Below are 27554 nucleotides of genomic sequence, written 5' to 3' on the forward strand. Positions count from 1 at the left end.
AGATGTTTGAGGTGGATTATTAAATCCCTCAGTTGGTGATCTTTGGGGCTCCTTTACCCCATCCTCCACATCCAATCAATCCATCGATCTGGCCTGGTAGCCTCTCCCCCCTTCCTCTCCCTCTGGTTGCTACAGTACTCCTGAAAGTGACCTCATCACTCATCACACCCTTCCAGAGAGCCGTTTTTAGGATTTGAGACTTGGGTCCTCTGGATTGTGTTGTCCCATTCATTCAGCCCTGATGACCGACACCTACCTAGTCAACTGAAGACCTCAGAATCAAACACCCCTTAGGCCTTGCCCTTTTCTGGGGATGGATATAGGCTGGCGATTCTTTTAGCCTTCGCCTCTGACCTTGAAGAAGTCATAAGTGTTAGACTGGTCCTCATACCTCCAATAGAGTAGCCAGAAGCCAAATTTGGCCTCTAAGCCCTGGAACTGTGGCTGTTCCAAACAGAGTAGTCTGTAACTGAAAACGTACTTGCTGGGTTTCAAAGACCCAGTGCAGAAAAGAACAGGAAGTAAACAACTTTATATTGTTTACAGGATGAGGCGGCAGTATTTTAGATATATTGAGTTAAATAAAAATGATTACTTTTTTTAATGAAGCAGCAGCAGCTCCAAGTAGATCTCATGATGCTGTGGCTCTCACGGTCTCACTGCTTCCCCTCTGAACCAGAATGAAAGGCCAGGGTTTAGGTCATGGCCACAGAGTTCAGCATGCCCTGAACCTGTACAGACTCTCTACTCTCCTCTGTTTTGTTTTGTATTTTGTTTTTTGTATATATATATACTCAAGCTCCTGGCAACCTTCGTATTAGCTGAACACAGATACTCCTCCAGCCTCAGGGCCTTTGCACTCACAGTTCCTGTGCCTGAAAGATTTACCCTCCTCTTTATAGTGGATCAGTCCTGTTCCTTGTCCGGACTCTATTCCACTGCCATCTCTTGAGCAGACCTCGGCTCCGCTAAGTGGAGTGATGAGTGCCGTCAGTGTGGGTCCCTTTACCGTGCTTCACATGTCTTGTTACTGCTTGACATTCTCTGACAGCATCTCCTTTATCAGGAGACTGCCTGCTTCCTACTGCTAAGCTAAAGGAAGGACCCTGATCACAGATAATAAGGAGGAGGTTACGTCTCCAGCCCTCTGATGTGGCAAATCCTCAGCAGCGTTCATTGAATAAATGAAAGTGTCCGTCATCCAGCACCAGGGAAGTTGAGGCATTTATCTGAGACCCATTTTTATCAATAAGATGAAATAGGATGCAGCTCTTAGAAGGTTTAGGTAACATGTACACTTAGCTATTGAACAGTGCCCCAAATAATGGCTTTGATTATTGTTTTACTATTATTTGCTATCTTATTAACTTGTTGACGTTGCAACTATCATCATCTTTATCATATTTGCCATAGTGAAGGATGCCCACAATCTTCAACAAGCATTTCTTAAGCTAGGTATCTGGCTCTATACTAAGGATACATGTAACTATGAATAATAGTCACTTCTCTGGAAATTTACAATATAGCATATGTATGGCCTAGAAAGTAATGTAGAGTCCCAGAATGCCTAGACAGGTACATCACCAATAAAGGAGGAAGGAACTTCAGGAGGGGTGTCAGAGGTCGTGAGATAAGGTTGTTGGATGTACCTAGTAGTCACTGAAAAGAAGAATAGTCTAATAATTATACTTAAGCAGTATTCAATAGCAGGAGAAATGTGCATGGTAAGATGTAAATAGTTGAGGACAAAAAGGATATACCAGTTCATACCTGGTTTCTGATTACTCGTCATCAATGACAGATAGGTCACGTTATTTAACTACTCTACTATTAGGGTTTTTCACTAAAAACTGAATATAGGAAAGGCTATCTTAAAGTCCTCTGTGCTTGTCACACTATGACAACTGTTTACTGCGCTGACCCAATGCCTAAGAAAAGAGATCCTTGTTTGTGAGAGGCTCGTTTGGAGACCGGGCTGTTCCCCAACACAGGCTCCCCTCACTCAATCCTCGGAATACGCCAATGAGGCCAGATCAGCTGTAGCCATTCTAAATGTAAAAACTATGTACACAGAAACCGACTTACTCAAACCTCATGTGAGTGACAGGGCCAGGGTTCAAACTCTGTTCTCCAGACAGGTCCTAAGCCAAGGCTTCCTGCCACTGAACCCATGTCTGGCGTAATGGAAACATAGAGTCAGGAGAGCTAACAGTCACCAGCACACTTGAGTAGGCTGCATGGGATACTGTCTGAGCTCACCACCTGGGTCACCAGTGGGAGGAGAAGCAGGTGGTGTTGGCAGCCAGCATCAGTCAGTCGAACAGAAGGCAAGTGTTCTGATTTGCAGCTTTTGTCTAACTGGTGAGGAAGAAAAGGAGCAACTTGTGTTAAATTTCAGTCATACTGTGGTATTAACCCAGAGCTCCTCATGTGCAAATGCTATGGTATGTTTTTCATTCCCCAAGCAAAGTCAGTGCAATGCGCAGCTCAGGACACAGGGAGGGAGGGAGGGAGGGAGGAGGGTGGAGGGGAGGGAGGGAAGATGGGAGGGAGGGAGGGAAGATGGGAGGGAGGGAGGGAGGGAGGGGCTGAGGTGCAGAGCAAGTTACACTCACAATGTTGCCGGGCGATGCACATACTCCACAGTTATGCTCACTCTGCTCCTTACACTGTAGAATCCACGTGTCTACTGGGTTTGTGATGCCTTGCATTTTCCACTACAATGAGGAGGACGTGGCTGTGAACATCGGTGGCATTTTCTGAACTGTAAATTACTGGTTTGAAGTCTAGCTTTTATTCAGTAGAAACTCTGCTAATCAACACCCTTAAAGGGCAGTAGCGCAAAGATTCTGGACACCTCTGTGTCTCCAGCTCCAGGAATTTTCTGTGTAGAAGACATCCATACCTTTGAGATGAATGTAGACTTGAAAAAAAAGAATTAATGATAGGAAGGATAGAAGAATCATTCAAAAATACACCTAGGAAAGTTTTAGGAGTGAAAAAATGTATGCTGTAATAAGTTAATGACCATATTTCAAAAACATTAAAAGTTGGTTAAATGACTTAACATTGATTTAATATAAAAACGTATGTATGAGAAGAGCATATGAAAAGGAATTTTAGTATTCCTTAACATATTTTTAGAATGCTCAAAATGTATTAGAAAGCAATACCCCGAAGAGTTAGTTATCCAGCATTCAATTCCCTTACTATTCCCTTCCTCCCACTTCCTATGTCTTCTCCATCACCAGGTATTCTTATTTTTAATTAATTATTTATTTTTATGTTCATGAGTGTTTTGTCTTCACATAAGTCTGTAAACCATGTGTGTACAATACCCTCAGAAGTTAGAAGAAGGGATTCGTTTTCTAGACCTAGAGTTACTGACAGTTGTGAGCTTCCATTTGGGTGCTGGGAACAGAACCCAAGTCCTCTGGAAGAAAAGCCAGAGCTCTTAATCAGTGAGCCATCTTTCCAGCCCCACCAAGTATTATAGACATTGAACTACGAGCAGCTCCTAAACTCATCCACATCTCCTCATGCTCATTCTCCAGTCAGGGCTCTCAGGGGCCACAGCAGGGGCCACCAAGCTCACCTCTCCACTGCCCCATTTCCCAGACGTTGCTTATTCACCACAGAGCAGTCAGAATGGAAATTAAACACAAATCAGATAGAATTCATATCACCAACTTCCACCAATCTCTCAGCCTTCGACGAGAAGCTCCCAAGCTTGCACCTTATGTGGCCTCTACCTGCCACCCCTGTGGCATCCAAACACTTGCCCCTCACTCTCAGCATCTCCTTGACTAGCTGAATCTCAGGTTCTTAAGTCTGCTGGTCTTCCTCGTGACTTAGGGTCATTATCTATGCAATGGTTTTTTCTGGAAACTTCTGAACACTTCATTCCAATTCAGTCCTCAAATCTCTGCTCCAACATGGCTTGTTATGCTTGTTTCCTGTGTGACTTCCAGTCCATTCAGTTACAATTGATCACAACTCAGTTGCATCCCTTCTCCACAGGAGGATGATATACACTTAGCTGTGTAGCTCTTCGGTCATTGCCGTCACTGCTTCTCAAGGTACATGGGGGTAGGGAGAAACTGTCTGTTTTGACTCAAAAATATATTCCTAACATCTCACTGTGCCTGGCTCAGTGTAGGTGTTCAATAAATACTTAATAAACAAACTTTTTTTGTGTTTTATATAGAAACCCACACATTTTCTTAACTTTGTACATTCTGAGTTTTGAACTGGAAATGAAAAAAAATATTGAACACCCTCACCTCTGATATCCTCTCAAGACAACAGACCATCTCAAGGGCTTTCTGCTGTCATGATGGGTCTCCACCCTCTCCCGCCCCCGACACACCTCTTTCTGCCCACATCCTGATGTCCACTTAGCGTTGGCTGCTCTGACTGTTCATAGGAACTACAGTCACAGTTTCTTTTTATAGGCTAGATTCTTTTTGCTAACCTTCAAACCTTGCTAATCCCAATGGACTCTCACTGTTAGATGCTATTTCAGTTATACACAATCATCTATTTCTCCTTTGACTTACCTTCATGACTTAAACCTTAGTCTGATTTTGAAGTATTTCTAAGATACCCTTTAAAAATAGATGTCAAGGTAATAAAATTAGCTATTTACCATTTATATCATCATCCAGTAGCAAGACAACCATTGCATATTTTAATTTCTCCAATGTCATCTTTCATTATATTTGGAGAATATCTGTCTCCGTGGAACAATTTTTCTTTTCTGTTTCATATTTGACTTTCATCAGTGATAGGTGAAATGTGGTTTTGAAAATGCTTTCCTGAGAAAATGAGAGTTAGCATATAAACCCAGATAATGCTGTTAAGGAACCTACAGCCTGCTGGCTCATTGGGAGATATGGATGAGGATTAGCCCAATCTCATCTCCACACAGAAGCATTAGAATGGTCTAACTTAGGACAGCATGCCTTTTTAGCTACAGAGTAACTAGTCAGGAAACAGAGGGCGGGTTACCATCTACCCATCAGCTTTGTCAGAAAAGAGTCTAAAGATTCACCCCAGGGGATTGAGTTGGGACTATTATGTCAGGAAAACATATAAGTGATGCTGAATTGATATTGTCCTTAAATATGCCTGCTTCCTCAATCCTAGGAAAAATAATATTATTGGCCCTAAAAGATGGCATTTTTTTTTTAGTGTTTTACACGGATGGCTAGATGAATGGCCTTCAAGGAGCAGACCACTGGCTTAAAGACAAAGGTGAATTTTAAGCTAAAATGAAGACATCACACTAAGTAGGTGGAAGTGAGCCATCAGACACTCTATAGCAGGTTTCCATGTACAGGTGGTGTGGGGTAACTTCAAAGGTGGGCTGCAGAAAAGCAAGGGTGCTGATGATGGTACAAACTCCACCATCAGACTGTCAGACTTAGATCTCTCCAGTGCCTTTCGCTACATGAGAGACCCTGGGGTAAGTTTGTCGATCACTGGACGTCATCTTCAAGACGAGGTCACACACAGAACGGTACCTATTCTGTGAAACTCTTATTAAGAATAAATAAGACAACTGCACAAAGTTCTTCTAATACAGCTAACAGTAAATGATGTCAGCTGTTATTACTACAGTTGGATTCTTAATTTTGGGGGTGGCTACGGCTGGTTCAGACACTTCTAGACTAGTTCTCTTTGCTTGAAAACTTAGAATGTTTAAAAAGTATTTTAAGACTCCCAAAGGGACACTTGCAGTGAGTACTGGGTAATAAAAGCCTGTGTAAGTACCTGTCTTTAGTACAATACAGAAAAGGATAATCCAAACGGTGTGAAGGAGATTAACTGCTCCCCTCTGAAACAGAAACACTTTTCACTTGGGGAACCAAAGGGAGTGGGCTAAAGAATGAAACAGCTAGAGTTTTCCGACCTAGAAAAGCAGTCTTGGGGTGCTGGGGGAAACAGCAGGGAGTGACAAGAAGAGGCACACCAGTGAGGAGCCGGGTAGTACCCTCCACTAACTTGCATCCCAGTTGGGAAATTAGTTTTCTTTCCAGTGTTTTTAACTGGAAAACCTCAGAGGCCTAAGTCTGGGACAATTTAAACTTGGTAAATACAGTGTCTGAAAGCAGGCCCTATGGGGCCTTGGTGATTAATTACAGGAGGACAAGGCTGAATTTAACTAATGGTTCTTAGGAGAGCTCAGATTCCTCGGGATTACCATAATTACGTTGATGTCACTGCCCTCCCCCAAAGCTGTTGGGACAAGTGACCCAGGGAATAAATGACCCGAAACAGTAATAATTAGAGACAATAAACATGCACACTACTTGGCAAGAGGGGAGGACCTGCCTCAGGCTCTGACAGTGGCCTTGCCATCTTGCTTATATCCTGTGAACAGGGAGACTTCCACAGTGGAAGGTTGTGCTAACACTGGGATGCCCTAAAGGGAAAGGGCCTTCACCTGATAGAGTGGGTGAGCTCAACTGGAGACCTCTGCCAACTCTTCCATCTTATTATCTCCCCGAGTATTGTTTTCCCCCCATGGCCAGGCTTCATGTTTATTATTAAACTACTAAACAGAGTAGAGATCGCAATAATGGCACAACCCTCGTCTCTCAGAGTTCCTGGAGACAGGGTGGCATCCTTCCTGTAATATCTACCATCCCTCAGGCAGTATTCATAGAATGTAAGACACTATAAATTTCTCACTGGGAGCTGAGAAACCCAAGCTGGTCCTCAATAATCCTCATTCCCTGCAGACTGGGTGTAGAACTCACCCTCTGGCCAACTGAATGTGCGCTGTGCTCCCGACAGCCCCGGAGTTGCTGTGTGGCAATCAGCTTAGACAGCACTATGCTGTGGGAAAAGGGATAAGCAAGATCGGTGCTATTCTTGGAAACCCCAGGTAGTTCGTGTTACAGATGTCAATGGAGAGCTGCAACTGGGCAATCTAAACAGGTAGTTAAAATAAATTCCAAGTAAGGAGGAGGTTTCGTTTGTGTTGGAAAAGACTGTAATTGTAAGTGAAGTGAAGAAACTTTAAAACCATGGTAACGGAGAACCGCCAGAAATTTTGTCATTAATTGCGAGCCTGCGCTCCATGCTTCCTTACCATGAGTGCAGTGCGGTGTCCCCAGGAGAGAAGAAAGCTGAGAGGAAGTGGCACCTGGGTGTGAAGTTCATGACATTTATTATCTGGACCCAGATTAGCCTTTCCACTGTTCATTTTTAGCTGTATGCTTTATGAAGCCAAGAGTTTATTATTTATCTGTGTGATCTATGTGTGTACGTGCTCGTGTCTGTACATGGAGAGGTTGTACATGCATGTATGTGCACACTGTGTGTAGAAACTGGAGGTGAGAGTCAGGTGTCTTTCTCAGTCACTCTCCATCTTGGTTTCCATGACAGGGCTTTTCACTGAACCTCAAGTTCACCTATTTGGCTGCGGTGGTTGGCAGTGAACCAGGGACACACCCATTTTCTGCCTTCCCGGCACTGAGATTAGAGGTGTCCCCAGGCTTTTATGTGGGTGCCAATGATCCAAACTCAAGTCTTCATACCTGTGTGGCAAGGCCTTAACTTACTGAACCGCCTCCCTGGCCCACAACAGTACTTTTAGGTCAAAGGATAATTGGTCTCCACACCAGGTCTTCAAAATACAGGATGTGTGAAGGTACAGTTGTGCTCCTGGCCCAGTCTGAAGCCAGTCTGCAAGCTCGCCCAGTTGCCTACTGACTAGCTGTGAGATACAAGTAGAAAGGAGGAGAAACACTCCCGATGGACAGCAGTTGCCTAATTTCGGTCAGTTGGCTTCTTACCCTGTGTTTGAGGAAATGACTGTAGAAGATCAATAATTTAAAGGTTTAGGAAGGGCTTGATAGAGAAAAGGAAGAACGTGCGGGGACAAGCTCAGGTTATCTTCATTAAAGCACTTCTATAGATCTGCATGCAAAGCATATGATGATAAAGAGCTGTCTTCCTCACCCCGTAAGTACTAACAAAGTGTGATTAAACCAGCTCTGAGGCTGGAGAGACGCCGCCTCCATGGGCAAAGTGCTTGAGTACAGCATAAGGATCCGAGTTGAGCCTGAACACTCACCTAAAAGCTTTGTTTGTAATCTCAGTGCTAGGGGGAGAGGGACAGGCAGGTCCCTGGGGCTCACTGGCCAGCTCGCCTCATCTAGTTAGTATACCCCATGTCCAAGTGAGAGATACTGTCTCACAAAGCAAGGTGGATGCCTCCTGAGGAGCCATATCCAGAGTTGTCCTGGGACTTCCACATGCACACGTGAGTGCATACACACACATATACATATGCACACATCCCCATGCATACTCCAAAAATTATTAATTTTAATTAACTAATAATAAAACAGCTATATTTCAGAGAAAATCAGAATTATTCTATAATTTCTTATTTTAAGCCTAGACAAATAAAGAAACATGGTTTGGTATTCCTGGCTTTCAGAGACTTCCAAATGAGAGCAGGCAGGATCCGAACACTTGACTCATCAGCATGGCAATACATCCCATGTCTGTACCTTGGGTATAAATACACATAACTAACCATAGCTACAGATGCAGTATCAGTTATGCCAGAGTAAAAGGAGATATCTAGAAAAATGGGGTTTGAGGTCAATCTACCCTTTGAGATTGGATGTGAGAAGGTTCTCAGGAAAACAAAAAAAACTATGTGCCTCTTCCCAGAATGCTTCTAGGGGTCCCTCACCTTCCCACACTGTTAAAAATCAAACGTCATCCCTGACCTTCAGAACTCTCTGTGACTTGGTCCTGAGTACCTTTTCATGACCCTTTTTCATTTCCACTACACCTTCTTGTGTCCACAAGGTTCATTTCTGTGAATCATGTGACCTTGGGAGAGTCACATGGTCTCCTAGTTCAGGAAGTGAAGAGACTGGCTACAAAGATCTTGGTGTTTTGTGCTAGTTCACGAAACACTTCCTTCTGTCTGTTCTTTCCAGAGGCTCCTTTTTAGATAAGACGTTCAGTCAGGGTGCTTCTGCGTGCAGCCCGGTGCTGACCCAGAAATGTTAGCTGTCTGCCCCCTTCCTAGCTGGCTCCTACCTCATGCCTCCATTGCTGTCTGTCCAAATCCTGCCCACCCAGAGAAATGATTCATTCTCACCTCTTCTCAAGACTTGTTGCAACTTTCCCAGACCCACCTCTCTCAGTTACAGGCAGAAATACCAAGTCTGGCATTGCCTACCTTCCTGCTTACCTTCCTGTCTGTCAGTCCAAACCTGGACTCCCCTGTGTGGTTCCCAGACATTGATGCTTGCCTCGGCAAGCCACTGGCAGAATTTTCTCAGTATTGCACATTCCTAGATCAAGAGGAAGGCAGGAGTCCGTCCAAAAGAGCCTTTGAGACCAGGGAGTTCATTGAAAACAGCCTTGCGAGATTGTAGAACGATGGAGGAGATAAATTTAGCTGCCCACAACATGGAGTAGACTAAGGGAGGTAAAGGGGTGAGAGTCAAGCAGGATCCATGGCCCAGGATCCATGGCCGGAAGTCAACATGACCTTCAAGAGCGCAGAGATACCATCCATTTAGGTGGTTCTATATGAGGGGCAAGGGCATCACTCCCTCATCTCATCCCACTCAGAACACACATTCCATCATTATCACCTCCACCACCACCAAACTGTTGGCATAGGTCCCTGGCTATAGTCAACTTTCAGCCTTCTTTATCCACTCATCCTCTATCAGAAAGTTTTGAACCACGAAGGAGTCTGTATTGAACACGTACAAATATTTTTCCTGTCATTTTTCCCCTAAAAAGTGTAGTCCAATGACTATTTACATAACCTATAACTTGACTGGGTATACTAAGTAATCCAAAGGCAATTACAGTCTATGGAAAACAAGCATAGACTATATGCACATACTCTTTCATTTTCTGTAAGGAACTTGAATACCTTGGATTTTTCAATCTGCAGAGGATTATAATACCAGTCCCTCATGGGTGCTGTGGGGTGACTGTAACACAAATTGCTAAATGGCCTTATTAATAAAAAACCCAGAGCCAGATATTGGGGTGAAAACTGAAGAGATCAGAGGAATAGAACAAGTCAGCCACAAGTTCTTACCTCTAGGAAATCCTCAGCCCAAGTGAGAGCTACTTACCGTGTACCCACACTTATATACCTTTCTGTGCCCTGCCATCTTACTTCCTCTCTCTGCCCAGCTACATCACTTCCTCTTTCCGCCCAGCTCTATCACTTCCTGTCTGTACAGACCTCCAGACCTCTATGGTTAACTAGTGCTGGGATTAAAGGCATGTGCCACCACACCTGGCTCTGTTCCCAGTGTGGCCTTGAACTCACAGAGGTCCAGATGGATATCTGCCTCCCGAATGCTAGGATTAAAGGCCTGTGCTACCACTGCCTGACCCCTATATTTAATACAGTGGCTGGCTTTTTCCTCTGATCCCCAGGTAAGCTTTATTTGTTAGAGCACAAATAAAACATCACCACAGATGACTACTGCACTGCACATTTGGCAGCAATATGAGCAGTTATTTTGGGAGGGACACACATACACAGGCACATACATGCACTCAAAAACAGGGCCATGGATCCTCCTATCTTAACTTGCTGTCCTGTGCCTTGTGGCTGCTTCTAATTAGTCGTCTTCCCAACACACATATCCCCACCAGGGACATGTCAGTTACCATGTATACAGGGGTATTTAATATCCAGTTCTTACTGCGCTTTGACTCATCTTCACAGTACCTAGAGGAGGACCCAAACTACTACACAGTCTTGAATTAGACCCTGACTCCGGACAGCCAACAGAAAGCAGACAAGACATCCAGAGCGAAGGCTTGATCTAATGCCTGGCCCAGTGCCAGCACAGCAGTGAAGGTGGTAGGGGCAGTTAGTGGACAGCAGCATGGATTCCAAGCCAGCCATGTCCTTTGTAGCAGGCCCTTCTAGTTACCAGCATAGTCTGGGGGCCTACACCTCTGTCTTCAGTTTTCCCATCTGTTTACAGAGTTCTTACGAGGGAGAGATGTTCTGAAATACTGAAGCTTATGGAGTTAAGAGCAGGAAAGCGTTAGTTGCTATTGTTTGTACTATCATTGCTTGTTACTATTATTATCATTGATGTTAGGAGGAAGGATATCACTTCTGCAAAGATGGAAGAGCCTACCATAATAAATGAAAATCCAGGCAAATGCTATTCTGGTACTCAACCCCTCCCCCAACACACCCACAGACAGGCACCTTGAGAGAGAAAGCGCTCAAGGCTAAGTGCCCCTAGGGTCCTGATGACCTTGAATGAAGGAGCTGTTATACACTCTGAAGTGGCCACCTGTTTCTATTTCTCCCTGACTTTATGAACCAGGAAGTAGGAAGGGAAGTATGATAATACTGAAGAACAGTTGAGAGAGTTGTTAATGAGTCTTAAGTACAGCAGGAGTGTGTGCACACACCCAGGACCTGGGTCAAGTGCTCATACTCTTCTTAAATACAGCAGGAGTGTGTGCACACACCCAGGGCCTGGGTCAAGTGCTCCCACTCTCCTTAAATACAGCAGGAGTGTGTACACATACCTAGGACCTGGGTCAAGTGCTCACACATATGAACTAAATTCTCTGGCTGGCTGCGTGGCTCATGTGTCTAAACAATGGGCAGGAGCTAAGTACTCTCCTGTTCCTCATCCTTGGACACTCCTCCATTGCCTGTTCCACCCCACCTCCACCCATCCCACCCCCATGCTCTCAAGCAACACTGGTCAAGTTTATTCACAGGATGTTTAGATCCACCCTATCATGTCCTAGCATTTTCATTCTGGGTGCATTTGGCAAATATCCCCAACAAAAACTTCCAATGAAATGCTTCTTTCATTTAATTGGGGTGGGGAGTGCACACAAGGAGAAAATTCTGAAAGTGGGAACTTTAAGGTTAAGTGATACAGGTAATAGCACTGACATGGGCAGGGCCCTTGAGTTGGAGACAACGAGAAAGCCCACACATCCGTGGGTTAGAGGCAAGCAGGGAGAGAGAGACCCCTTAAAATGTTTCTTCCAGGACTGCCTCTGGTCATCAACAAAGGTGCTTCCTCCAGCAGTGGCTGCCATATCTCAGCAGGGGCATGTCCTATTAGGAGTTTGCAATGGCTGTTGCACAGGTCTAATCTGTCTCTAGCCAGTCATTACTCTCTTCCAGCCAACCCCTATGGCCATCCATTAAATCGTGTGGAGGGTGAAGGTCTAGGGCAGGGCAGGATGGAGTCCTAGAGGTAGATGCTTGGATAAGACCTAGACCAGAAGATTCCAGCCAGGATGAATAGCTGCAAAGCCTGTGTTCAAGAACTTCCTTGGTGTAGTGACTGAGGTCAGAACTTCTGGTTATCATATTTCCTGCCAATATTACAATGAGGGATTCAACACTGAAGGAAAGAGTTAAGCACTCACTATGGGCTAGAGACAGTGCCTGGTACTAAAAGGATGTGAAGGATGGGAGAGGATGCAGGAGGCTATGATTCAAATCTGGAAGCTAAAAAACACAATCCAGTGTTTGAAAACAGGAGACACGTGGTCAGTTACCCCAGAGTGTCAGTCAGGGAAAGCGACTCAGAAGCCTTGCTATTTAGTTATGTCATAAAGGAAAAAGACAAGAACAAAGCAAACAATGAACTGAGAAGACGAGAGCTGAGGAGTCCAAGGAACGGGCTCCAGGAAGGAACTAGCCTGACGTGATCACAATGCAAAAGGCAGGTGAAATAAGCCTGGGGTTCAGATGTTAGTTAGCACCATGGTTTACCAAATGTAAAACTTTAATCAAGATCTCACTTTTTCCGGGCCTTGACTTCCTCATCTATAAAATGGGAGTGTGCTCATTCAGCTCAGAAAGAGAATTAGAGGTGTAACTTCTCAGTCGAGGGCTGGCCCGAAGTAATCACCTGCAGACAGGAGCTATGGTTATCCTTGAGCCCATTATTCTCATTCTGGGCCAGTATGAAAGTGACAAAAAAGGTACTCTGAGAAATCCCAGGCTCTAGGGTGGCATGGACTTCAAGGAGGCTTTGGTTTCTGGATCTTCAAGAGCTCTTTAGTTAGGGAGAACATGTCGGCACAGTACAATGTGCTGGCACAGAGTGGTGTCTTGTATCGGCTTACACAATGTACAGATGTGTTTCCTCCAGGTCTCCAATATCTGCCCATCCCACAGCTTCATGGCATGGGTCACACCTGGTCTGTAAACAATGGACCAAGGAGGAAGAATTAAAACGCCACAAACTTGCCCACACCCCTTCCCAGCACACGGCCCACAAGGGCCTGTGTATTTCTTGTTGGCAAAGCAGTCCCCACAACCAAATCTTCCTCCTAGCTCTTCTCCCTGCCCCATCTTGAAAAAAAAAAAAGGGAGAATAAGATGACAAGGGGAATTCCAGGTTAGTTTAAACAAAAGTTGGAGGAACAGCATTTGTTTGCACAAGGAAAGAAAAACAAAACAAAGCCTTTTCAGTTGCCACAGAAAGCAGTACTCACAGGAGCTTAGCAGTGCTCTTGCTCTCTCTCTCTCTCTCTCTCTCTCTCTCTCTCTCTCTCTCTCTCTCTCTCTCTCTCACACACACACACACACACACACACACACACACACACACATCACTGAGCCCTCCACATGGGCCTTCCCAGGATAGACACAGCTGCTGAGGGAAGACTCAGAACACAGAATCTTCTGGGCTCAGGATAATAAAGATCTCCTTCCAAAAGACTCCAACTCCTGGGGTGGGAGATAGGGGTGGGGATGGGGTGGGGATGGTGTACCACTCCCTTCAAGCAGCCAGTGGGTAACAGAATCGCTCATGGAAAGGTCCCAAACTTCAGCACAAACCGTTTTACTTTATACCCTTTGCTTCATATTGGTAGAACCAACTCTCTAAAGGGCACTTTACCCAGCATCCCCCGGGAGACTACCAGGTAAAATGTCACCTGTAACCTCCATCTCTGGTAACAAGGATGATGTGACCTGTGGCCATAGAAGGGTGGCTTGAAGATCAGAACTGCTCCTGGAGCTGGAGGGCCACGGTGACGTGGAGAAGAAGCAGGACACTCTGTCACTTGCTGTCTCCACACAAAAAGGAACAGTGCTTGAGTTAGGGGAACTGCCTGGTTTATTTGAAAAGGAGGTGGTATATAAATAAACAGGGTAAATGGAGGGACTGGAGGAGGTCCAGCTGCTTAGAGTTAGGGAAGACCCTGAAGAAGGTCAGACCTACAACGTCCTGCATTAAACCATCCTTAGGGTGCTTTAAGAGTCTTTCAGGGGGGCCAGCAATATCCCTTTCCCTCCTTTGTTTGGAGGGGGGGGGGTAAAATAAAGTTCAGTTTTCTCAACTGCTCCTATTTGCAATGACTGCATCTTTTTTAATTGTCAAATGCCCCCCTCAGCTTACCTTGTGGTTACAGCCCTCCCTTTGAAAGCTCACAGCAGAGCTTTTAAGAGGCTCCCGTGAACTTCGAATTGTTCTAATTTCAGCACAGTTTGGAGGCCAAGAAGCTAAGAGCTGCCTTTCAAAACAGGAGTGGAGATTTTTCATAAGAGGATCTGACCTCGGGCTTTCTCCACTTGACCAGATCTGTACATTTCAGCAATCGGCACCATGATCTACCAAATGCCGTAAAAAGGGAGAGATAAACCACACTGATAATTATGTTCATCTGGCTCAAAAGCCTTCTAAAAGCAAAGAGATGGACATACGAGTTGTCCTGGAATATGCAGGCTCTGAAATGGTTGATATAGCCAGTCGCCATGGAAACACCAAGCTCTTCGCGTTGTCTTCATGTTAGCAATGACCCCTGGCTCTCTCCTGTAACCACTGGGAATGCAGACGCCTGAGGTAGCCTTTCACCTAAAACTTCAGGGGAATTGCTGAAGAGTTAGGAAGTAGCTTTGCTTCTTGACTATGCCCTGCTTCTTCTGGTAGAGGGATGATGGGAGAAACAATAAGCACAAGCCATTCATGGAAGGAAGGTAGAAATAAAGGAGATGCCAAATAATTTACAATCGATAAATCTTTAAGAATGTGGGGAAAATTCATGTGCAAGAGATAGGAAATGGTCTGGGATCATGCATTGAACAATTCTTCAGATTGGTGTGTGTGACATCTCATTTACCTGTGTTAAAATCATTGTGAGGTGAGTAGAACATACAAGCCAACCTAGTTGACTAAATAGCTCCTGGTCATACAGCCAATCATGATTACTCACGCATGCCAAGCACGCTTATGCACACACACACACACACGCTCACAGATCTACATATTTCACTCCAGATCTCTCAGCTTTTCCCCAGGCATTTAAGTACAGCTCCATTCACTTGTTAAAGCGGTAAGTGGTGTACTAAAAGAGTAAACAGGTATGTTACCCCAAAAGTCTTCTGAAATATTTCAGGACAAGAAATTAACACTTCTAAGGTAGAATAAAAGAAAAGTATATAAATTATTAGCCCAAAACTTATACAGAAAGAGTGCTGTACTCCAAAGATACATTCAGAGGCAGGACGGTTATTTTTATATGGTCACATGCCTAAAGGGTTGGTCTGTCCGTCTGTTTACCTTCCCATTTATACTGCTTTAGGAACCAAAGTTCAAGCTACAGCATGAAGCATTTGCGTTCCTTTATAACAATGTTGCTACATCAATGACAATAAAAAGTGTTACCTGAACAATTGACTTTGTTCTGCAAACCAAACTTGACTTCATTCTCTAGAATCCAAATTTACTGTTTAAACGTGGAAGCTGGCCGTACTGCCCAAAGAGAAGCACTGTTTTTCCAATGCTTTGATCTGCTGATATCCGTGAAATTCACACATCTCCTTACCCAAGTGACCCCTTTGAAGTGGACACTACTGAAAAAGCTGTTTGGATCCAGTTGATTAAGAATTCAGCGGCATCACTTCAAAGTGGCACTTGAATAGGACACCTTTCTCCCAATATGTCACAGGAAAAGGAAGACATTGGGAAGCTTAACATCTTCTCCCCCTGCAGACAACAGTGCTGCCAACCGACCATCATTCTTGGAAGGACCGTGAGATATTACTGTTATGAGATATGAATGGTCTGCCCTTCATGTTCCAGAGTACCCAACACGTCATGATAAATGCCATAAGAAATATCGACCATTTACTGAACCTCACTTTGTATTTTTTTTTTTCTTAAGTTCAATAACAGAATTGAAGTCCTGGCTTTTGTTCTGGTTCTAACTTCCATCAGAATGGTCTGAGGTAAATAGCATTTTCCTCTTCCAGAGGAGACAAGGTTAGGTGCTGTGTACTCGAAGATCACCGAACTAGCTCCCTCACAGTCTTTTCTGGGCCTTTCCTCCTTTACAGGCAGTATCGCCGCCATCACCGTGACGGTCATCGCTGTGGTGTTGTTGGTGTTCGGAGCTGCGGCATACCTAAAGATCAGGTGAGACACTCCTTCCTCCCTGAAAAGAACAAGACTCCACTTGTGAGGCTCCAGGCTGAAGGCTGTTTTGCCACGGGCTTGTTTTGTGATGGGCATCTCATCCCTCAGAAATACTGGCAGGGAAGTGACTGTGGCCAATAAACTAACCCCACACTAGACAGGGCAGACAGTTTGTAAAAGAAAACACCGAGTATATGGCATGATGGTGTCATAGGACAAGGTTTACCTAGAGTCCCTCTGTGGGTACATCTGCCCTGAAATCACTTCATTGCTCTGGGGAAGCCACACACCTCTGGGAATTAAGGCTTCCTCATCCGTGGGCTGGGGCAAAGGGCAGAATCAGTGGTTCCTAAATTTCTGATGTTCTGTACACTCATCAGTTGCTTGGCAATCAATCTATTCAAGGCGTGTTTACTAGTTCTAACCAAATATATGAAAACTAAAAGGAAAATGTAGAATTTTCTAGAAAACTGGGCTTTGGCACCCAATTATGTCCCTATATTGTTAGCTTTGAAAACACTTTCTCCTATAAAATGAAGGTGAACATAGAGGGTAGCTGAGATTTTGTGTTCCTTAGCCAGAGTGTTTTCTTTGAAGCCCTGTCCTTGCTTCCTGTCACTCTGTAAAATCCAAAAGCCCTCAAAGCCACCTTACTCACACCAAGTGTCCATCCTTCCAGCTGTAAATACAGATGGGACATGGCCGTCTCCTTCACCAGCCTGTACTGTGCAGTAACAAAGGAAGGAAGGGCGTGTTCTGCCATGATGAACATGGCCTCCTTGACCTCCAGTGCACTGGCATTCTAGCAGCTGGTACCATCTCTTTGGAAATTCCTCCAACCCTATTATCCCATCCTGGCTCTTGCCCTCTGCATCTCGGTCCAGACTCAGGCTCCCCTTCAGTTCTCAGAGCATGCCAACCCCGCCTCCCCAGGCCCTTGGTCTTCCATGCACCCCCACCCTTACTGCTGTGTTTGACGCTCTACCCTGTGTGTTGTCTGTGAACATGCACCTCTTTCCTCATGAAGATTTCTTTTCCAGTTTCGGGTCCGTCAGTCATCCTTGTTGTTCTTTACTACTTTCATCCCCAACGCTATCAATGTTTCTTATATTTTCCATGTATTTGTTTGCTTCATGAGCCCAGCTCTCATGTATAAGCTCAATAATAGACATAGAGGTGACACTCGGTAAAGTAAGTGACAAAGGTCAGAGTACATCACATGGCACTGTGTGCACACACACACATGTACACCATATACACATATCTACACAGATCAGACACAGACATACACACATCAAATACACACACCATGCAAACACACACATACATTAGATATAGACACACACACATACATACACAAATACACACACACATACACCATATACACATATATACACAGATCAGATGCAGACACACACACATCAGATACACACACACCATGCAAACACACACACACACACATACACACATACATTCATACATTAGACACAGACACATACATACACAAATACACACACACATACATTAGATATAGACACACACACACACATACACACACACATACACACACACACACACACACACACACACACACACACACACACACATTCCTGTCTTACTTCTGTTCATCAAAGCTGTGTTCCTTTCTCACAGAGCATCTGTTGCCCCCACCTTATCCCCCTGTGCCTGTTCCCTCGAAGGATGAGTCCCCTCATCTCCTGTGGTCACCCCAGCCCAGCACCCACTGGGGAATGCACCCCTCCTCCTTCACTTATGTACCCCATCTTTGGTTATCACGTGATATCACATCAACCTAATAATGGTATCGAGAATGAGAGGGCTTCGGAGCATCACCTCCATCTAGGGTACAAAGACAGAAAAGGATAGTTCTTGAGGGAAAATGGAAACAAAAAGCCTGAGTCACTCAAGTCCAAAAGCCTTTGTAGAAACAGACATTTCCTTCGGATTTATAAACAAAACCTCTGTCTTCATCAAGTCTGAATTTCTTTGAACATCAGACATAATTTTATAAATCACATGGTGTGAGTGGGACTCTCCACTCCAGTTTAACTTCTGGTTTACTGCTGTAGATATCCTGTGTTTATGAGTTAAGTAGCTTCGTTGCTACTTTGTAACAAAGAGTATGCTAAAAATACATCCCTGCCCCAGCCAAAGGAACTTATAGATAAATTATAATCATTTTTCAAATCACCAGTGGTGATATTCTGCAGAACTATCCCGTGTGAGCATAAGGGTGATACTTATGTGTTTATCTACCCACATTTGGCACTTAAGGACAAGTTAGTCGTACCCATGCACTAGAAAACCCCTAAGGAAAACCCCTTTCTACTGCTCCATTACATTTATGGGGGGAAATGGTGATATAAATAGGTTAATTGTTTTCATGAGTCTTGGACCACACTAAAACCCCTTCAGGTGTTACCTTGCCAGATTCATGGAAAATACTTCTAATTGATCCTTCATCAAAAATGTAGTCAGCTCCATTGATGTCTGCCCCTCCGTGTGTGTGTGTGTGTGTGTGTGTGTGTGTGTGTGTGTGTGTGTGTATGTGTACATGCATGTGTGTAACATTAGGCTTCATCTAGCCTAGAACTTTGTTTTGCTTCTATCAGTTCATATTTCTAAGAACGATAGCACATCAGTATTCTCTTATCTGGTGGACTCTTGTCACTTGGCTACTAACTGAAATCCCAGGTCATAAGGGAGCTGTTAGCTTATGGCCTGTACCCACAGGCTTCAGCCCTGGTGCAGCCAATGTCCCTGTGAGTGCAAAGCCACTGGAAAAGGCCTCCTCACCTCCCAAACACAATGTACCTTGTAAGCTCTGCTGACAAGGCTCCATGCCTTTACCTCTCTCCCCAAGTGCTCCTTTGCTCCAACGGCCTCGGTAAACTCATTAGCCAGCGGTTCTCACACTTCCGTTCTCCAGTGGCTATGACCCCCAGGCTCATCACAGTGTCTCCTGCCTGGAGAACTGTGTCTTTTAATAACCTGAGCCATCGTGGGATGTGGCTTATAAAATTGACCTGCCTGAACTTCTTAGCACTCTCCTGTTATGGACTCATCTTGACCAGCAGCAGTTTCACGTGTGAGGGCGGATCAGGAGCTCTGCATTCACATCCAGCACCACACTGGCTTCTTACTGTGGCTGTCAAGCTTGGTTTGAGGATAAAATGATGAGTGTCAAGTGCCCAAAGAGACCACAGCATGGGAATAGACACAGGACCTATGCAGAAGTGTCTCAATTGGTCTATACTGTCTTCCTTTATAGAAAACGGGACTGTAATAAAACACTTAACTCCAGAGTGTTGGAGGATTAAATTGGGATACCTGTACATGTTCAGTGGGGAGGCTGAGGGGACCTGCTGGGGGAGGCTGAATACTGTGACATCTATCTTTCTCAGAACTGGGTATGTCATGTGATGCTTGGTGAGATGGTGGGTTCCAACATGAGGCTGGAAGAGTGACTATGTCATTGGCATTCCCACTGATGGACACAAAGGATTCACAGGAGAAAGAGAAGAGGGGGGAGAAGAGGGTGATGAGGCAGCTGGGTAGTGTGGCAGTGTGTTGTGTGGCAGCCTTCTTGTGATGCTGTTCGTCAGCGAGGTTGCATCTGTGTTAGACATTCATAAGCAGAAACAGTCTCAGGCAGCCTCTACTCTGAAGCTCATTTGCAAATTTAATAGGAAGCAAAAGCCCTCCCCACCTCTTGCAGAACGGTGTCTTTAATTAGTGATGATTGAAGTGTGGTGTAAGTCAGTTCTGTTTTGTGTAAATTGCTCCAATCTGCTCAGCTAGGAGATAATCTCCCCACACAAGAGCCCACATCTGCAGAAGTGGATGGAGCCATGATTAGGTGTGCTGGCAACCCTTCACAAAAATACATGCGATCTTGAAGTTTAGACTCCACAGGGCTGGGCTCTTCAGATGTCTTTGTTAGAGGTTAGCTGTTCTGCTCTGTGTCTCACGGTGGCTGCAGATGGTTTCTGCTTGTTCCTGGGTTTAATGACTAGCCCTGGCCAGCTGTGAAGGCCAGGGTCTTTTAGAATTTGTTGTCCACATGCTGAATATTTTCAGATTAGCTTCTGGAGTTCTGGATGTCTAGCTTATTTGATTCCCACCTCCATGGCTTTCTGGGATCCGCTGAATAAAATTGCTACTGGGGGTGGGAGCATATTCCAAACCATTTCCAGTCATTCTGATCCTGATTCTGATTTGGTAGGTCTGGATGGGGTCCTTACATCTGCATTTCTAGCTAGCTCAGCGAACATACCAAAGCTGATGGTCCAAGAACCATAGTTTGAATAATTCTGCTTTATCCGTATATCCTGACACTTGTAAGAGACACTGTGCCGTGGAGGTCCCCCAGATGGACAGCCCTGTCCCTTCATGCCTCTGTGACTTTGAACAAACTAAGAGGTGTTTGGTTCATCCAGTTTTTTAATTCCCAAGTGTCTGGCTCTAAGTAGGCCTACTCTTGGATCTGCCTACTCACCCTCTCCATACCGAGTTCCTGGATGTACCTTCCTGCTGTCTTCCACTTACTTCCCAGGAAGTAATGATGTGTCCCAGCCTCTTCCACTGGAGCCATAGAAAGCCTCTGCCCCCAGCTCCACCCCCATCCAAGTACAACATGAGAACATTAGAGTACAACCAACTGTAAGGGACTAAATTTGGTCTTAGAGACTGGTTCACCTATGGGGTGCAGGGGTGAGGAAGTGGGAGCCACTTGTGTCTGTTAAGACACACAGACTTTCACTGATCACCACTCCATGCTGGATCTGTTGACAGAGGCAAGGCCTCCAGCCCTCACCTGTGGTGATGGTCTAGCAGTGGTATGGTGTCCCACAGAGACACACATATAACTAACACACAGATAACGAACTGGAAAAAATGGAAGAAGTAAATGTGAAAGTGTGAAGGTGATTGGTTATTGAAAGATATGTTTGAAAATAATAGCTTTGAAAAAAAGAACAGACTATGAAAGGAGATTTTGGAAATGTTTGGAAATGTGCCCATCATTGAGATTTTGGTGGAAAGAGGCAGTTGTGATACTCAGCCACTAACTTGCTGTAGTAACTGTGGCTGACTAGGCCTGGCTTCCGTGGCCTCAATTTTCTTAGCTTTAAGACCGAGCCCCAGAGCATTAATGTCCTACCTTGGACAGATAGTTATACAAAGCACTGGCCTTAGATGATGCTGTGTGAAGGACTGACGGACACCACTGTCTCTGCTGCCTACAATTTTGCCGTGAATTGAAACATTCAATATGAAAATTTGATTTTATTTTTACTAGGGACCTGGTAGATGCAACACAGATGGGTTGTGTGTTCCTGTCCCCAAGACCTTTGCCCTCTTTCCCACCTCTGTCTTTAATGTATTTCAGACATCCACAGAACTCATCCCTCATCTCCTCGGGCATCTGCTCAAATGATGCCGTCATGAGACCTTCTCTGGGCACCACTCTGAATGTCGATCCCCACCTCCCGCTGGGAATTCCTCATTCTTTGCTTTTTTTTTCCCCCTACTACAACTACCACCACCTACCACATAATTATTTGTAACGTATCTATTATGCCCCCATCTCAGAATGTAAGGTCCCTAAGGACAGGTAGTTAAGTGTATTTCACTGGTCATGGTGTCCCTAAGTTTCCAAAACAGGGTCCCTTAGACTAAGTTTTCAATGAACAGTTCAATGAAAGGAGCCAGGCAGGGATGTAACAGTCAGAGACAGGGAGCCACTGGTATACAGGGACAGAGGAGACGGGGACAGCTGCACTGGACATCTTTGTTAATGGAAGTCAGTCTGACGCTTCATTACTAATGGCTAATGACCGCAGCATTCCCCCCCCCCCCCGAACCAAGTCCTATCTTAATGTCTGTGTTTCCTTCCTGCTTAGCTCATGAGAAGCACTAATGATTGAAAGCGGGTCTCCCCTGCCAAAAGAGAGGACTTGGGGTGTATGTATTCATCAACACAGGTGGAGACTTTGCCAAGAGCCGGGATGTACCCTTGGAAACACAGCAGGTGTTTTCTAAAATACGTTTTGTTTAAATTCAAAGAAAGGGAAACCCCACACTCATTGTCGGGGACAATAAAAGTAAGGACAAGAAGATAAAATAAGAGACATGTTCATAGTTTCCGCCTCGGGTGCAGGAGGAGTGCAGACGAGAAGAGCAGGGCCATTGGTCAGAGCACAGTGGGTACAGATAAGAGGGGCGGGGCCATTGGTCAGAGCACAGTGGGTACAGACGAGAGGGGCAGTGCCATTGGTCGGAGCACAGTGGGTACAGACGAGAGGGGCGGGGCCATTGGTCGGAGCACAGTGGGTATTGAGCGAAGTGCTGTGAAGTCACAACGTGCTCTAGGGCCTGGCTGTAATTCTCCTCCTCCTTCCTCCCTTTAAGTCAAATGGACCCTTTTACCTCCAGCATTCTTTATTGAGATTTTTTCCCCCACTGTGCCAACTTCGTATAACACTGCCACAAGCCGTAAGAACCGTCTCTAGTATTGACCGAGTGAACATCTGCACAATTTCTATGCTACTAGATGTAAACTGTCACCTTCAAATATTTACACTACAACCCTAGCACCAAGCTCAACACATTAAGTTAACACATTATTACAGATAGTTACAGATGGTGCATTTAAGAGGAGCCAATTCACAACAAATGGAAAACATGGAGCAGGTACCAGTCTGTACTGAGAAATCACATCAACAAAATTGCCTTTACCCAGCAATAACGTAACTCAGACCCACCGCTCTTCAGATGGAAGTTAGATAAAGAATGTTGTCCTACAGAGTCAAGAGGAGGTTTTGTTATTGGGTCTCCCATTCAATAATATTGACGGGGCCATCTAAATCCCTGGAGTCCTGCTTCCCTGGTGTCGCAGCAGGAGGATGTTTCCTCCTTTACTTCTTAGCGTCTGCTTGCACGTGCCCATCTGGAAAGCTCCTGGTGTTTAATCAAGATGTGCCATGGCTTAAGAAGTCCTGGCCCAGAAAGAAAGGTTTAAAAGCTCACTAACTCTTCCCCCCTTATCACATACCCACAGCTGTGCTTCTGTCCACAAAATCATCAGATCTACCCAAGGCCAGCTTGAACCCCAGCGTATCCAACTCTTGGCCCAGCCCCTGAATGCATGCATTCAGAGCAAACCCTGTGGCTTCAGTGCATGTCTCCTTTTTCTCTCTTTATGTCCCCCATTCGGGTTTCTCCATATCCCTTGCACATCTTTCCCCACTCAGCATCACTCACTGCTCAAATGGAAAGGTGAAGAAAGGTGAAAGGCAAGACTAGTGCTTCTCCTCATCTCCTCGTGTCTGCACAGTAGACACCTCCTTCGAAACAGCAAACTCAGGGGTAGCATTGACCCAAGTGCCCAAATTAACCACAGCCTGCAAAACCTGGTGGCCAGAGGAGTCTTAATCCTTTGACCTCACTTTGCCATAGTAATATTTTAGAACATTCCAATGACAATAATATCAGAAACCGGGTTTATTACTTTGCCTGGAGCATGGCTCCAGCACTTCAGCGCTCTGTTTCACTGTTTGCAGATTTCGCATGGGCTTGTATGCGTTTCATTATAATAAAAGTTACAAAGCAGCGCTGGCCAATATTTATTGTGTGCCAAGCCTTTAAAATGCATTACCTCGGTGAATCCTTCTGACAACTTAAATACCTTTTTTCAACTCTCCATTTTAGAAGTGAAGGGACAAGGGGGTCAAAACCTACTCAGGCCATACATCTATTGACCAAATGGACAGTTTATGAGAATAAAATTATATCAAAGAGATTCAAGTGCCACAAGAAGTTAAATTACCTTCGAGGGGGAACAGGGGCTCCCCATTGATGAAGGTGTGGGGTTATTAGGAACATGTTTGCCAAACTCACAGCAGCAAAGCCATGCTGAAATAGAGGGTGGACTCTGGTGTTCTAATGCCTGGGGTTTTATCTTCTCCTGGGGCAGCTCCATTTCTCACTCATCCTACTGCTGGTTGGTTGGAACAGGGGGTTTTAAGTAAGTGGAGGGTTGGCCATGGCTAGCTCGTGATCTTCACGTACCAAACTGGCCTCTGCTCTTCCGGTACATTGAAAAGGCAGTGGTGTGTCTAGGTTGCTACTTGTGTCCTCTCTCTTTCTCACACCCCCCCACACACACACACACACATGATTGTGGGATGGTAGTGTCAACAGATTCTTTTGTGGGGCATTTTCAAGTTTCTGGGAATAGAGATAGGGTCCACTGAGTCAGCTTGCAGGAGCTATACTGCATCTCTGAACTCTGGTTCTGGCAAAACGTCATCTCTTTGCCAAACCCTGGCTGATGTCAGTAAACTGCAGGAGGAAAGAGCAACTGTTTTAGGAGCAAATGTCTTTTGTGTCCCTCGGGTTGTGTTTCTCTTTTGCTGACTATTCCCCTCTGGCTGAGAGAAGACTGTGCGGACCGGGCACGATTTTCTGCACTGTATTTAGCATCCATGATTTCCAGTCCGATCTCAGCCCCCTGGATCTAAATTCAGCTCTTGTCCCTCAGCTTTGCAGAGTCTGACTGCCACACTGGTCCAGCAAAGAGTGAAGTCTGCACAGGCTCTGATGGGGCATTGGCGTTGTGGGAGGCTCTGACACATGTAAGAATCCACATGCTGGCACGAACCTCAGAGGCACCGCATGCTTGCTTATGATGTTCTTTAATCCCGTCACTCATTTCAGTCTCTAAATGGCCATGCCATTCCCAGAGAAGCACTCATCTTTGTGAACAGATTCACTTTTGTGAGAACTCAAGATATGTCTTTTTCAGTTCCTGTGTCTTCCACAGACAATTATGGCTGACTTCCTGTGTGCCGAATATTCTAGAAGCTAGAAATAGAACCATGACTAAACACAACAGGCAAATTATGTCTACCCTCATGAAACATATAGTCTAGTTGAAGAAGAGAAGTAATGATAAAGCAATTATAGGAGTCATGTAGTATTTTGGAAGATATGTGAGCTAGGAAACAGTAAGTGCAAAGGCCCTGAGGCAACGGAGCTGAGCATGGGAGACAGAAAAAAAAAAGCAGTATATTTGAGAGAGTAGGGTCTTTGGTAGCAATTAATTTTCTCGGAAAAGCAGAAGGTCCAGAGCCTTTGTGACTTTGGGAACCACTCTAAAGACTTTGGCTTATACACTTACATGAGCAACCATTCAGCAGTCTTCAACAAAGTGATAACAATCTGATTTCATTTTCTTACAGAAATCATAAATGTGTTACAGCCTCCTAGGCTGCCAGCACAGCTTTGTTAGGCCATGTTGCCATTGGACTAAAGGGTAATCAGACTCAGGGGAACCTGAACTCTGGTGGCTCCACTTTTAGATCGAGGTGGGGATTTGACACACAGCTCAGCTGGATGGTCTGGGGCATATCAGTCACACTTCCTGGAGGCCATTTTCCTCATCAGAGAAACACTTCTTTCTCCCAGTCTTGATGTTGAGGATCTACTGAAAACTGAGTATAGACACGCTTTATAAATGGCAACAAAACACCAAGAGCCGTGGTAGCAGCAATAGTGTCTGTGGTTGTGTGGATATTACGTTAGGGGAAATTAGCGCTGGGACATACATCAAGATGCCGGGCCCCAAGCTTCCCTTCCCTTCCCTCCCTTTCTTACTGGGCAGCTGTGGAAATGGAGCCCCTGCTCCCTCCTCCTACACTGGAGATGAAGAAGAAAAAGACTCAGCAGATCTCAGCAGAAAGGGTCAGGCCAGCTCCTAGGTGGATGTTGATAACTGAGGCCTACATAGTTCAGGGGTACCCTGCTGGACTGTGTTGTACCTTTCCTATGGACCTGTGAGCCTCCTGGGTTCAGGCTACAGGGTATTAACTTGTCCTCAGATGGCACAGCTACAAGTAACCTCTCCTTCTTCTTCCCACACAGGCATTCCTCCTACGGAAGGCTGCTGGATGACCATGACTACGGGTCCTGGGGGAACTACAACAACCCACTCTATGACGACTCCTAACAAAGGGAGGTGTCTGGGGGACAAGAAATAGCTGTCCTTTATTTATAAGTGCTTATCCAGTAGAATTAATAACAAGTACCTGATGCTCATTGACTGACAATCGCAAGCCCTGTTTTGTTGGTATGGTTGTTTTTTTTTTGTTTTTTCCTCCCTCTCCTCTGGCTGCTACTACCACATCCCCCTACTGGTACAAAAGAACCATTTCATAAAGGCCAGTGGAGGCCAATTTGCAGCTGACATGGCCGTCTCTGCACTGACCAGGCCAGACACCATGAGGTGGAGGCTGCAGCCCCCACCACAGGACCCATTTTGGAAGGATTTGAGGAAAAGGGCTCAGGTTGCCTTGTTGGGGATTTAATTTTAGGGGAACTTTTGGTTTGGGTTATTTCTTCAACTTCTCTAGAGGCAATTACATGAAGTATCTATCAGTGGGGAGAAAAGGAATGTGTCCCTGGAGGCTATCACCCTGTGTAGAGGAAGCAAGGGATTCTTGATTTCTTTGTAATCCCTGGCTGTTTGCCTGGCTGTATCAGACAGGACGCCTACTTGGTCCTACAAGCAGAGAGACGACTCTTAGCTGCCTAATTAAGGAAAGATCAAAGAGGGCTGTGCCCAGGAGAGCAGCAGGCCAGAGCAAAGCAGCATGGCGGGCCGCTGTCAATCCCAAGCAGGCTCTCCACCTGTTCTCTCCACCCAGGCCACCGGAAGGCAAGGGGAAGCCCCGCCCACTGGCTTTCGGAAAAGTTACAATCCAGTTCCAAAAGAGACAGAAGCTGGGAGGGGAGCTTGCAGAACGGAAAGGGAGAGGCATGTGGAGTCTCAGGGGTGAGGGAAGAAGGAAGGGACAAAAGCTCACGTGGACCCTCTGGAAGCAAGTCGGAGCCAGCTCTCCAGAGTAGTGGGAGATATCTAAATCTCAGAGGAGCCCATAGAGCAATGGGTCACTGCCTTACTGTCTATATTGGGTAATGGCTACATGCTATTTAAAAAAATGTTAAAAGAGGCGGTTAATCTTCCATAGGAAGGAGACACATGAACACCTCTGGGTCTCTGGTCTCAAAATCCTGTACAACGAATTTTGAGAAACAGTCCTT

General features: G+C 45.2%; 1 protein-coding gene across 1 annotated transcript in view; it reads left to right on the forward strand.

Annotated features, from left to right (window-relative positions):
• The window catches only part of Parm1 (prostate androgen-regulated mucin-like protein 1), a 97405-nt gene extending 70288 nt beyond the window's left edge, over positions 1-27117 (forward strand). The window contains exons 3-4 of the mRNA XM_059274656.1: positions 16352-16430; positions 26376-27117. Coding sequence (XP_059130639.1) covers positions 16352-16430; positions 26376-26460 — 164 coding nt within the window. The 3' untranslated portion in view covers positions 26461-27117. The remainder of the gene's footprint in view (positions 1-16351; positions 16431-26375) is intronic.
• Positions 27118-27554: the final 437 nt, after the last annotated feature.

The sequence above is a fragment of the Peromyscus eremicus genome, chromosome 10 (genome assembly GCF_949786415.1).
Source record: "Peromyscus eremicus chromosome 10, PerEre_H2_v1, whole genome shotgun sequence".
Taxonomy (NCBI): domain Eukaryota; kingdom Metazoa; phylum Chordata; class Mammalia; order Rodentia; family Cricetidae; genus Peromyscus; species Peromyscus eremicus.